The sequence below is a fragment of the Patagioenas fasciata genome, chromosome 28 (assembly GCF_037038585.1).
Source record: "Patagioenas fasciata isolate bPatFas1 chromosome 28, bPatFas1.hap1, whole genome shotgun sequence".
Lineage (NCBI taxonomy): Eukaryota > Metazoa > Chordata > Aves > Columbiformes > Columbidae > Patagioenas > Patagioenas fasciata.
In genome coordinates, this window is record NC_092547.1 from 4,494,387 (window position 1) to 4,507,523 (window position 13,137).

The 13,137-nt window shown below is 60.8% G+C and overlaps 1 protein-coding gene across 1 annotated transcript; it reads right to left on the reverse strand.

The window, feature by feature from the left end:
* Nucleotides 1–3,193: 3,193 nt before the first annotated feature.
* LOC136113737 (inhibin beta C chain-like) lies at nt 3,194–6,120 on the reverse strand. Its single transcript, XM_065858940.2, has 2 exons — nt 5,789–6,120; nt 3,194–4,948 (listed from the first exon to the last, which is right to left on the reverse strand). The coding sequence occupies exons 1-2, from the start codon at nt 6,099–6,101 to the stop codon at nt 4,188–4,190; spliced, it is 1,074 nt and encodes a 357-aa protein (XP_065715012.2). The 5' UTR covers nt 6,102–6,120; the 3' UTR covers nt 3,194–4,187.
* Between the last annotated feature and the right edge of the window lie 7,017 nt (nt 6,121–13,137).

Here is a 13,137-nt window from a genome sequence, read left to right on the forward strand (position 1 = left end):
ACCCGCCTGGTTCCTGTGGAACCTCAGCTGGGTGTTCCTGCTCCATGGGGGGATTGCACTGGATGAGCTTTCCAGGTCCCTTCAACCCCTGACATTCTGGGATTCTGTGATCAGCTCCTTGTGCCCAACCTGGCTCCACTGAGACAACCTGGGGACCAGGGTCCCAGCACCTCCCACCCCGCAAGTGGGGAGAGACCAAAGGTCCCTGTGCAAGTGTCCTGGGGCAGCTGAGAGTGGACAGACGAGGGACAGCTCGGGCCGATACCTCCCAGCAGGGCAGCGAGGACTCAGCACCTCGTGTAGCCCGGACACCACTGGGGATGCAGAGGCTGCGCCAGCGCCCGGGGGGTCACTGAGCAGAGACCACCCTCCCCATCACCGGAACTGCCACCCAGCAGGAGTGTGCCCGGACCCCTGTGCTGGGATGAAGGGTCGTGGTGGTTTCAACGAGCGTTTCTGCCCAGGATGCTGCCAGTGTGCGTGGGGGGACACGAGAGGGGACACGGGGGGGACACGGCGAAGAGCGGGGCAGCGCCCCCTGGTGGTGGCGGATGGAGCCTCCTCGCCGCCGGCACCGCTGGTGCTCGGACCTTTTCACAGAATCCCAGAATGTCAGGGGTTGAAGGGACCTGGAAAGCTCACCCAGTGCAATCCCCCCATGGAGCAGGAACACCCAGCTGAGGTTCCACAGGAACCAGGCGGGTTTGAATGTCTGCAGAGAAGGAGACTCCACAACCCCCCTGGGCAGCCTGGGCCAGGCTCTGCCACCCTCACCAGGAACAAGTTTCTACTCATATTTAAGTGGAACCTCCTGTGTTCCAGTTTGCACCCATTGCCCCTTGTCCTGTCACTGGTTGTCACCCAGAAGAGCCTGGCTCCATCCTCCTGACACTGCCCCTTTCCATATTGATCCCCAGGAATGAGTCCCCCCTCAGTCTCCTCTTCTCCAGCTCCAGAGCCCCAGCTCCCTCAGCCTTTCCTCACACGGGAGATGCTCCACTCCCTCCAGCATCTTGGTGGCTGCGCTGGACTCTCTCCAGCAGTTCCCTGTCCTTCTGGAGCTGAGGGGCCACAACTGGACACAAGATTCCAGGTGTGGTCTCCCCAGGGCAGAGCAGAGGGGCAGGAGAACCTCTCTGACCCACTGACCCCCCCCTTCTAACCCACCCCAGGTCCCATTGGCTTCCTGGCCACAAGGGCCCAGTGCTGGCTCATGGTCACCCTGCTGTCCCCAGGACCCTCAGGTTCCTTTCCTCTATGCTTCTCCCTAATAGCTCATTCCCCAACTTATACTGGATTTTCGTGGGGACATGAGCATTGTCACCATGTCCCAGTGCTCAGGTCCTGCATCTCCCTCCCGCTCCCCGGTGCAGCGCTGCCTGTGTGTAGTGTGAGCCTTGAAGGTGGTGGGTGCCATTCCATACACCCAGCCTGACCTCGGAGCCTCTTAGCAGGATTATCCCCGCTCTGGGCACTCTACTTTCCTTGGCATTAGCCTGTCCTCCCGGTGCCCCCGTGTGTCATCACGCACCGCAGGTGTCCTGTACGCCGTGGGAGCAGCTTTACGCCATGACCCATGAGATACTCTCACCACTGACTACATTGGACCCTCGGAGCAGAGGGAGAACACGGGGATCACAGTAGGACAGAGATTTCAGGCGCCTCCTCAGCTCCCAGCCACAGCCTTCAAAAGGCTGCTCCCTGCCTCAGTTTCCCCCGCACTGTCCTAGCCTGACACCAGTTCCTTTCCCAACACAATGAGGAATGAGAAGGGGTGGCCCTTCTCCCCAGGGTGTCCCCAGCACGCAGTGGGGGTGGCAATGCCTGCACGGCCCCCCCTTCCTCCAACACAAAGGGAGAACCCCCAGCTGTGCCCTGGGGTGCCGATCGAGTCCCACAGCATCATCCCCATGGCAGGGCCAAGGTGGTGGGTGCAGCTGAGCGGGGTTGCTTGCATGCCCGTTTTGTAATAGGCATAAGCAGCTCAACAGATTTATTCCTGAGCCGAGTGTGACCCTGGCTAAGCTGCCAGGAAAGGCACCGGGCACCGCGCAGGGCCGGCGCTGCCGCCCGCTCCACCACGGGCGCTCCGGGGACCTGCGCCAAGACCACCGTCCTGTTCCCAAGGGGCCACCTGCATGGCCAGATGGGCCCAGCTCTGTTTTGCCACCAGCTTTGAGCCCCACATCTGGTAACAACGCTTGGGCAGCTCCGCCACCACAGGCTCTCAACCACCAGCCCCCCAACCCCGCTGCGCCCCCCACCCACCGTTAATCTTGGCCTCCTGTTTAGGAAAGTCAAAGCGGCTCAGAGCAGGGCCAGATGATCACACAGATTAAAGACTTAGTGGTACCACCACAGCCAGCTCAGCATCCCAGCTCCGGGCTGGTGGGTCAGCGTGTCAGTGTGTCAGTGAGTCAGCACATCACGCACACGCGTGTGGACACCCCCCCACGCACACGTGGAAACGCACGTTCCCTGTTGGCCTTTGGAGATATTTTAGGGGCTGCGGGTGACGGCCGTGCCCCCGAAGCGGGGCTTGCCCGCTGCGGCCAGCTGATGAAAGCTGCCCTTTGTCCGCTTGCAGGGTGGAGCGCAGGGCCAAGCTGGGAAACCAAGTGGGTTTGTCCCCAGATAAAACGGCCCCAAACTGAGCTTTGAGCGGACACTTGCGCAACGAGGACCCGGGCCAGGTGTGTGGGATCCCAGAGGGGTGAGCGGGGGCATCGCCTCCCGCTCCAGAAGCATCTCGGTCCAAATTGTGCCCAAGCAGATTGGGCATCACCAGGCTCTGTGACTGGCTGCTATGGGGCTGAGACTGGGGTCACTGGGTGGTTTAAGGGAAAATATAAGAGACTGGGGAGACATGATTTGGGTACAATCTCTGGTGTTTGTAGCGAGGGTACAGGATGTGGGTGCGGGATGCAGCCCATCATTTGCGCTCACCCCCCCGAGGTCAGAATCTCCACATTTATGGTATTTTGAACTCCATTTGGGACTCATCCAGGTGCAGAACAGCATCTTCAGGTTGGGCCATGTCCCCTAGCAGCACCTGCCAGTAAACAGCTTATTCAGTGCCACATTACCCTCTCCAGCCCCCAGGGATGTAGGACATCGTGGCCAAACCAAACCATTTCCCCCACCCCATCCATTCACGCAGGTGGCGCTAAGGAAAAAACACAGAGTCTGGATGTTGCATTTCCACCCATTTATTGGGGAAGCCGCACCGAAGTATTAAAATAAATTAAAAGCACAGGTTGTGCGGGTGCATTGCAACCATATCAGGAAGGCAAAGGCAGAGTGGGATCTGGATCAGAGAGGTGGGTGGGCAGGATGGAGCACCCGCGAGTCCCAACAGCTGCAGAAACTTCTGCTGTGAAAGTGGTAATAGCTGCACAAGTAGAGGTACAGAGTGAAATCTGTATCGTTAGTAAAGGCAAAGTCTGAGTCGGACCTCCCTGTACGGAGGCGCTGGGTTGGAAGAGACTGGTGGGTGAGCAGCAGGGAGGAAAAGCACAAAACCCAGGGGAATGGAAGGGGCAACACACAGGACCTGGGCAGGAGGTGGAGCCATCCTTCACAGCTCCATGCCCTCCTGCGTCCAGTCATTGTGGCTTTGGGGTCCTGACAAAGTCACCCCCTCCATCCTCATCTTCCAGGCCTGTTATTTGTGCTTCGTTCCACTTGTCCCCAACGAGAGGCCCAGACTTGCTGCAGGAAGGTTTGTGGTAGAAAAGCAGGACTGCCTCTCATCCTCCCGTTCTCCCCCGCAGGACGCAGACCCATCCCCGCACCCCGCTCTGCTCCCGAGGAGAGCGAGTCCCAAACTGTCACAGCCACTCCGAACGTGAACAAAGCAGTCCCTTCGCCCCACACACAGAGGGGATCACAACCACGGGAACATGGGGTCGGCTTGGGACCAAAGGGATGCTGCCAGTCCAGGGGTGCCCAGAGCCACCAACAACCCACAGCTCAGACTCGGGTGGTCTGGTGTGGCCTTGGCTCTGTCCCACGTGTCCCCAGAGCCCCCTGCTCCAGGTGCTCCCTGGAGACAACCCCTCCTCCCTCCCTCCCAACCTTTCCAAAGGGGTCCATTGCACCACGGGCTGGCTCGAGCTCAAGGGAGCTCTTCCCCCCACAGAGAGCCAGTCCTGAAGAAGGGGGGTACCCAGCACGACCCCCCACCCCTAGCTACAGCCACAGGCATCAACAATCATGTCAGGGATGTCAGTCTTGACAATGTTGCTATTGCGATCAAAGTAGAGGACAGAGAGCGGCCGGCGTCGCGTGGGCACGCAGCAAGAGTGCCCCGACGCCTGGATGTTGTTTGCTTTGACGAGGTTGAACACAGCTGTGTGGAAAGAAGAGGCCATCCCAGGGCTACCTGCCACATGGAGAGGGCACTGGCCCACGCAGTAGTTTATCTGGTAGCCCTCGGGCTTAATGATCCAGTCATTCCAACCGATGTCGCGGAAATCCACGTAGTAGTCCTTGCGGCAGCAGAGGTTGGAGTTCTGGCTGCAGCGGAGGCTGCGCTTGGCCACGCGGTGTCCTGGCTCCCGCACCTTCGCCTCGGCCACCAGGAAGGGCTGGTGGGACTGGCTGGCGTTGACTATCGTCGTGATATCACCCCTGTCCCCGTGGCTTTCCAGTTCGAGCCGCAGGGTCCTGTGCTCTCCCCCAAAGAAGCTCTGCAGCGCAGGCGTGAGGGGGAAGGCGCGCCAGCCGCTGCCCTTAGCGCTCAGTCGCCTCTCGCTCAGCAACGTGCGATTGCGCCCCACCAAAGCGCCTTCCCCACCGGCGAGGAAGACTCTCAGGGTGAGGCCGGCTACCAGGTCTCGGGGAACTCGGAGGTAGAGCCAAAGCTGAGCCCGCAGGATGTGAACGTCCTGGTCTTGAGCGCGGCTGAACTGGAACTGCAGCCCCAAGGCAGAGGGAGACGTGAGCTCTGAGGGGAGAAAGATGAGGAGGTGAATGATGCAGGATCCGCGGGAAGGGGAGGCTGCACCACCATCCTGCACATCAAGGCTGCTCTTCCAGCTGCTTCAGGAAGGGCATGGGCATTGCAGCACTTCAGGTATAGGGTGCCAATTGGCCAATACGGGAGCAAAAGAGGGGCCATCTCTACTCCCACATGGAGCCTTCCTGCATCAGCAGCACTGGGATGTCACTGGTGCACAGCAGGTACCTCAGCTAATGGTTTAACCACAGTCTGCACAGCCCCAGGCACCCTCAGCCCACTGTGAGGAGGCAGATGGCCAGGATACCAAGCCCAGCAGCACCCCAAGGTGCAGGGGCTGCATATCCTTCTGGGTCCCCATGAGCACAGGGCAGGGAGACCCTGGCCCAGCAGGGGCTTGCCCGGGGTGTCCCGTGGGCTGGCACCGTGGAACTACACAATGTTAGAGATTGGAAGGGACCTGGAAAGCTCATCCAGTGCAATCCCCCCATGGAGCAGGAACACCCAGCTGAGGTTCCACAGGAACCAGGCGGGTTTGAATGTCTGCAGAGAAGAAGACTCCACAACCCCCCTGGGCAGCCTGGGCCAGGCTCTGCCACCCTCACCACGAACAAGTTTCTGCTCATATTCAAGCAGAACCTCCTGTGTTCCAGTTTGCACCCATTACCCCTTGTCCTATCACTGGTTGTCACCCAGAAGATCCTGGCTCCATCCTCCTGACACTCTCCCTTTCCGTATTGATAACCATGAATGAGGTCACTCCAGCCCCGCCGGGGGCTGTGTGGGCAAGCAGCGGAGTCACCGCTGCCCACGGCCCCACGCACCCACCTGGCTCCGCGAAGCTGATGATCTCGTAGCCCCGCTCGTCGTCGCCGGGTCCCCGGCGGGCGCTGCCCGGCTGCAGCCGCCGCAGGGCGCGGGCCACGGCGGCGCGGGGCACGTTGTGGGCGAGCGTCGGCCGCTCGGGGAGCCGGAGCTTCTCCAGCAGCTGCCGCTTGGCCGCCTCCTCCAGCAGCCGCCGCTCCGCGCCCGCCGCGCACGCCGGGCAGCGCGGCTCCGCCGCTGCACACAGCACCGGGCTCAGCACCGGGCTCAGCACCGCCGCCAGCAGCAGCCACGGCCCCGCGCCTCGCGCCGCCATCCGCACCGACGGGACGGACCGGGCCGGCACCGGGAGTGGCGCGGCCGGGCCCGCCCGCTTTGGGCACCTGCGGCCGGGGGCGGGCCCGGGGCCCCCCCGCCATTGGCCGGCTCACCTGCCTGTCCCGTCCCGTCGGGCGGTGGCCGGGGCGGGGGATTACCGGGATTAGCCCCCCCGCGGCGGGGGCGGACGGCGCCCCGCTGTCTCGGGGGCCACTGTCGCCCACCCTCACAGAATCACAGAACCCCAGAATGTCCGGGGTTGAAGGGACCTCAAAGCTCATCCAGTGCAATCCCCCCATGGAGCAGGAACACCCAGCTGAGGTTCCACAGGAACCAGGCGGGTTTGAATGTCTGCAGAGAAGGAGACTCCACAACCCCCCTGGGCAGCCTGGGCCAGGCTCTGACACCCTCACCACGAACAAGTTTCTTCTCATATTTAAGTGGAACCTCCTGTGTTCCAGTTTGCACCCATTGCCCCTTGTCCTGTCACTGGTTGTCACCCAGAAGAGCCCGGCTCCATCCTCCTGACACTGCCCCTTTCCATATTGATCCCCAGGAATGAGTCCCCCCTCAGTCTCCTCTTGTCCAGCTCCAGAGCCCCAGCTCCCTCAGCCTTTCCTCACATCGGAGATGCTCCATTCCCTCCATCGTCTTTGTGACTCTGCACTGGACTCTCAACAGATCCCTGTCCTTCTTGAGCTAAGGGGCCCAGAACTGGACACAATATTCCTGATGTGCTCCAGGAGAGCACATCAGGTCCCCACAGGAGGGGTTGCCCCCCCCAGCCAGTCGTGAGCCTCGAGTGCGGCTGGACATGAGCGGGAAGGGTCACACGATGGGCTTTATTTGGGTGAGCACAAGTAGTGGTACCTGCAGTGGTGAGTGCCCACGGGGCTCGCACACGCGTGTGCATGGGCTCTGCCGGCCTGCAGCTCACCCCGGCGTCTGCCCGGGGTGCAGAGGGTCCTGGCCACACTGAGCTCCTCTGCCTGGTCCAAAACCAGCGGGAAGGGAGGGCTGGGGGAAGTCCTGGCCAGGAGAGGAGCACTGAGCCCGGAGGAGCCTGCTGGATGGACCTGCCTGCCCATGGAGCCCACGGACCTGCCCCCGCTGCCCATGTTTTGCCCCCGGGCAGCCCCTCAGCCATCATAGCGGGGCCAGTGTCATCTATTGCTGACAGAGGACCCAGTGGGGATCAGACGCTGTTCCCAGGGTGAGCCCTGTGGCTCCTTGGGGACTGTTCACATCCCTGGGCTTTTGTCACCCCTCCCATGTGATGAGTTTGAGGGTCTCAGCCCACCCTTTGGACTGCTTGGTCCACTCTCATGCCAGGACCAACCTGGGCAGGGCCAGCAAAGGTTCATACCATGCCCCCTCCTCCCCACAAATCAAAATGGATGTTTGCATGTACTGAAGGCTCATGAGGTGGCAGCCAGTGTCACATCAACCTGAAGATGTCCTTTGGATCCTTAGCCCAAATGCAGGGCACGCAGGGCACACGGGGTGCTGGAGAATGTTCCTGAAAGCGGTGCAAGGCGTCGCGTTGGAGGAGCGGGAAAGCCCAGCACTCTTGTGCCAGGGCCGGGAACCCACAGAGCACGGTGGGAACCTGAAGCCCAGCCAGCCCTTGGGGTATGTCCTGTGCCCACCTTGCCATGCGGCGCTGACTCCAAGGTCTTGATCACACAGAGCCCCTGCCCGCGGCCAAGCGCAGAGGTGACGTGCAAACAGAGTGGGCTGTCTGGGAAAAAAGCAGCCACCGGAGATGATGCAACCAGAGTGCAAGGGACAAAGTTCTCAGCTGGCTGGGCCTGCTGGCAGCTCCCAGAATAGCCCAGGAATGTCAACAGGGAGGAAGGAGTGGGCACAGGCTGGCCTGGGAGCACGGCTCCCACGGGACCCGGGTCCCTGCACAGGCAGCGCTGCCCGCGCACCAGCGGCACCGAGCAGGTGACACCTTCTCGCACACGCATGTTCATTGTGCACAATCACAGTGCACACGTGCTCCCTTGCACGGATGCTCAATGGTACTTACACATCTGCACACTCCCTTGCGAACAGTCCCCCATTCCACGTGTTTGGATACACGGTCCATTCACGGACATACATGTGCACCACAAGCCCATTTCCCTGCCTTTCCCTGTCCCTCTGCTCCACCCTGGTGAGACCACAACTGGAATGTTGTGTCCACACGTGGAATCTTGTGTCCAGTTGTGGCCCCTCAGCTCCAGAAGGACAGGGAACTGCTGGAGAGAGTCCAGCGCAGCCACCAAGATGCTGAAGGGAGTGGAGCATCTCCCGTGTGAGGAAAGGCTGAGGGAGCTGGGGCTCTGGAGCTGGAGAAGAGGAGACTGAGGGGGACTCATTCATGAGGATCAATATGGAAAGGGGCAGTGTCAGGAGGATGGAGCCAGGCTCTTCTGGGTGACAACCAGTGACAGGACAAGGGGCAATGGGTGCAAACTGGAATACAGGAGGTTCCACTTAAATATGAGCAGAAACTTGTTCGTGGTGAGGGTGGCAGAGCCTGGCCCAGGCTGCCCAGGGGGGTTGTGGAGTCTCCTTCTCTGCAGACATTCAAACCCGCCTGGTTCCTGTGGAACCTCAGCTGGGTGTTCCTGCTCCATGGGGGGATTGCACTGGATGAGCTTTCCAGGTCCCTTCAACCCCTGACGTTCTGCGATTCTTTATTCCCTGTTCCCATACTGGAAGTGGAGCGTTTCCTTTCTGGTGCTCAGAGCAGGTTAAATTCCCCACAGCACAGGGCTGCTCCCGCCTTCAACCCACGGAGGGAGCCAGGTCCCTCACCCTGACACTCTCCCCATGTCCTGAATGAGCCTCAGGCATGGCACTGGGCCAGGTGCCAGGCCAGGGGGGTCATTAAAGCCCCTGTGTCACCACTGCCTCCCAGCAGCCACGTCACAGCTTCAGACATGCAGGGAAGAGAAACTGAGGCACAGTGCCTGCTGCATTCACCCATCCCCGTCAGATCCACGGAGCCGAGATCAGGGCTGCGGCACAGCGTGGCACAAAGGAGGCAATGAGTTGTTGCAAAACGGGTGAATTACTCTCTAACCCAACATCCTTCCCAGGCTGGAGCAGGGTTTCCCCATAGGGATTAACACCTTAAAACCTGCCAGGGTGCCTCTGCACTGGTCAGCACCCCACGGCTGCCGCCATGAACCCCCATTTCACCTGCAGCTTAGCAAGAGCATCCGCTGTGCCGGGCTCCTCGCGCCGGAGCCGCGTGGCCCTCGGTGCACTCTGGCCCACCAGATCTAGGCCAGGGGTCAGCGCGGAGCTGTGAGTGGCTCTTGCACCCATTGCATAAGCGTGTTGTTGATTTAGCAGTTCCCAGAAAGCAAAGCCTGGGGACTGGACAGACCAAAATACCTCCCCTGGGTACCCCCCGGGCCCAGCACTTGCTGCACACATGGCTTCTGGGCCTCCGACCTCGTGTCCGGTGAGGCAAGCGTGGCACCTGACAACCTGACCTAGAGGTGCCAACAGGCTGGGTCAAGCAGGGCCCCCCCAAGAGCTCGTGCATCAGCGCCTGAGCACGGCTCCCGTCAGACACCCGTTCTGTGCAGCTCTGCCACCGATGTCCGCCAAGACAGCTGTGATCCTCACCTGGGGCCCAAGGCGCAGCCCAGGCTCCAGCACTGAAAACCTTCTCCACACAGACCCCTCTCCCCCCAGTTCATGGACAGGGAGCTGCTGGAGAGAGTCCAGCGCAGCCACCAAGATGCTGGAGGGAGTGGAGCATCTCCCGTGTGAGGAAAGGCTGAGGGAGCTGGGGCTCTGGAGCTGGAGAAGAGGAGACTGAGGGGGGACTCATTCATGGGGATCAATATGGAAGGGGCAGTGTCAGGAGGATGGAGCCAGGCTCTTCTGGGTGACAACCAGTGACAGGACAAGGGGCAATGGGTGCAAACTGGAACACAGGAGGTTCCGCTTGAATATGAGCAGAAACTTGTTCCTGGTGAGGGTGGCAGAGCCTGGCCCAGGCTGCCCAGGGGGGTTGTGGAGTCTCCTTCTGTGCAGACATTCAAACCCGCCTGGTTCCTGTGGAACCTCAGCTGGGTGTTCCTGCTCCATGGGGGGATTGCACTGGATGAGTTTTCCAGGTCCCTTCCAACCCCCGACATTCTGTGGCTCTGTGATTCCCCGGCTCAAGCGCTGGAAGCCGTGGGCTGGAGGAGCACCAGGCTGGGGAAGCAGTGCGCAGGGTGGCAGTGCAGCGAGTGCCAGGGCCAGCACCAGCGGCTCCCACGGGGACAGTGGCAGGTGGGCAGCCCGCGGCCCTGCAGCCGAGGGGCCAGCACGGAGCAGGAGGCCGGGTTGAGGGCTGGAGGCGCTGGGCTGGCAGGGCCGGGCAGGCCGGGCTCCAGCCGTGGGAAGGGAACCAGGCCAGGGCCCGCAGCCAGGGACGGAAGGTCGGCGGCTCCACTTCCCTGGGCGCCCGCTGCCGGTGCCAGCCAGGCCATGAGGAGCGAGAGAGCGGCCTGTGCCAGGCGCCCTCCTGAGCGGCCCGTGGGTGCCGCCCGGCGGTGCGGGACAAACCACATCGGGGCCACCCAGATCCACGACAGGGCCGGTCCTGCAGGCTCCCCTGGGGAGTCCAGCGGGGTCGGGCCCCAGGAACAGGAGCAGGAGCAGAGCCAAAGGTGCCCAGTGCAGATCAGCGTGCGCCTCCGAGCCAGGGGCTGCTGGCTTGAAACAGGGGTGATGGAGCTGTGAGGGGCTGGAGCACAAGCGTGATGGGAGCGGCTGAGGGACCTGGGGGGTTCAGCTGGAGAACAGGAGCTGAGGGGAGACCTTCTGATCTCTGAACTGCCTGAAAGGAGCTTGGAGCCAGGGGGGGTTGGTCTGTGCTCCCAAGGGATAAAACAAGAGGAAACGGCCTCAAGTTGCACCAGGGGAGGTTGAGGTTGGAAATTTGGGGTAATTTCTTCCCCAAAGGGCTGTGGGGCATTGAACAGGCTGCCCAGGGCAGTGCTGGAGCCACCATCCCTGGAGGGGTTTAAAAGGCGTTTAGACAAGGTTCTTAGGGCCGTGGTTTAGTGCTGGAGTTGGGTGAGGTTATGGTTGGACTCGATGATCCTGAGGGTCTATTCCAACTGAAATCATTCTATGATTCTATAAAACTGCGCGTCAGGCTGAAAATTAAAAATTAATCCTTTTCAAGGCAACAGCAGAGCCTTTCAGGAATTCCCACCCCTCCCCTGCGCTCCGGGCCCTGCCAAGGGGCGCCCTGGCGCAGCGCACTTGGACCTTTGTCTCAGGGTCTGTTGATACTGGCAGTGGCTCCTTTTAGGAGCCATCGGCAGCAGCCGCACATCCCCGTGCCCGCCCGGAGCGGAGGCCGAGGGGACAGCACCTCGCGGCACCCCATGTTCCCTCCCGTGTCAGATCTGGCACAGCCCAAGGGCACGGCCCGAGCGCTGGGTCAGCGCTGTCTGCGTGGGAGAGAGGAGAAGAGTCTGCGCCGCGGGACCCTGGACCCTGCTCGGCCGGGGAACCTCTGACCTGAAGACACCACGGAGGGCACGTTTTCAGGTGGCTGGCAAAGCCCCAGGACAATGTGTTCTGCCCTGACCTTGAGCTGCCAGGGACAGGGAGGGGTCTGAGAGACTTCAACCCCTCTTGGGGGAGCACCCCAAATCAGCAGGACCTCTGCTCTGCCCTGGGGAGACCACACCTGGAATCTTGTGTGCAGTTGTGGCCCCTCAGCTCCAGAAGGACAGGGAACTGCTGGAGAGAGTCCAGCGCAGCCACCAAGATGCTGGAGGGAGTGGAGCATCTCCCGTGTGAGGAAAGGCTGAGGGAGCTGGGGCTCTGGAGCTGGAGAAGAGGAGACTGAGGGGGGACTCATTCCTGGGGATCAATATGGAAAGGGGCAGTGTCAGGAGGATGGAGCCAGGCTCTTCTGGGTGACAACCAGTGACAGGACAAGGGGCAATGGGTGCAAACTGGAACACAGGAGGTTCCACTTGAATATGAGCAGAAACTTGTTTGTGGTGAGGGTGGCAGAGCCTGGCCCAGGCTGCCCAGGGGGGTTGTGGAGTCTCCTTCTCTGCAGACATTCAAACCCGCCTGGTTCCTGTGGAACCTCAGCTGGGTGTTCCTGCTCCATGGGGGGATTGCACTGGATGAGCTTTCCAGGTCCCTTCAACCCCTGACATTCTGGGATCCTGTGTGATTCTATGACCTTCATGTCCATTTGCATGCAGCCGCCCGGCGAGGTTTGGGCTATCGGTACCACAGCCCAGGCGACAGAAGGCAACACGGTGACAACTCATCGATCTGGCACTGTTCTACCAATGCCTGCTGCAGCCTAGAGAGCTCAGCACTGGCCCCAGGAAAGCTGTTTGTTCGATAAATACAGGTGGCGAAAAGAGGTGTTGGAAAAAAAAGAAAATAAAAAAAACCAAAAAACAAAACAAACACCAACCCGCTTTGCCTTTGCGCAAGTGGCCTTGGGTCCCAGACAGTATTGATTCCCAAGTCTTCCACCCTGCTTGTGCAGCAGCTGGGTCACTGGGAACCCTTCAGGCCTGAGCCCTGCAGGCACGAGGACCTGGATCTGAGCACAGCGGGTGCTGTGACCTGACGGGAGATGCAGGTCCAGTGGGGCTGGGTGGGAGAACCTGCCCCACGACACATGTGATGCCGTGTGCTGGTTGGACTGCAAACGGGTTGATTTTCTTCCTGCATCACAAACCTTTCTTTTCCCAGCTCATGGTTTGCACTCAGTTTGAGAACAAGCAGATCCCAGCCCAGCACAGGGTTCATGGTTTGAATGGCTCTGCTCTGAGAGCCAAGGACACTCTGAGCTCTGCCCACAGGGGTGAGGCAGCGAGGAAGGGGATGGATGGACAGAGCTGCACTGACACCCACACTGAGCAACCAGAGCGGTCCAGCCCATTAGCATCCTGTGAATTATTTCAGGAGACTTGGGACCTTCTGGTTTTGGTTCTTCTGATCTCTTGGGTTCTTCTCTTTGCTCTTTTTGGTGCAGCCGGGGGAATTTT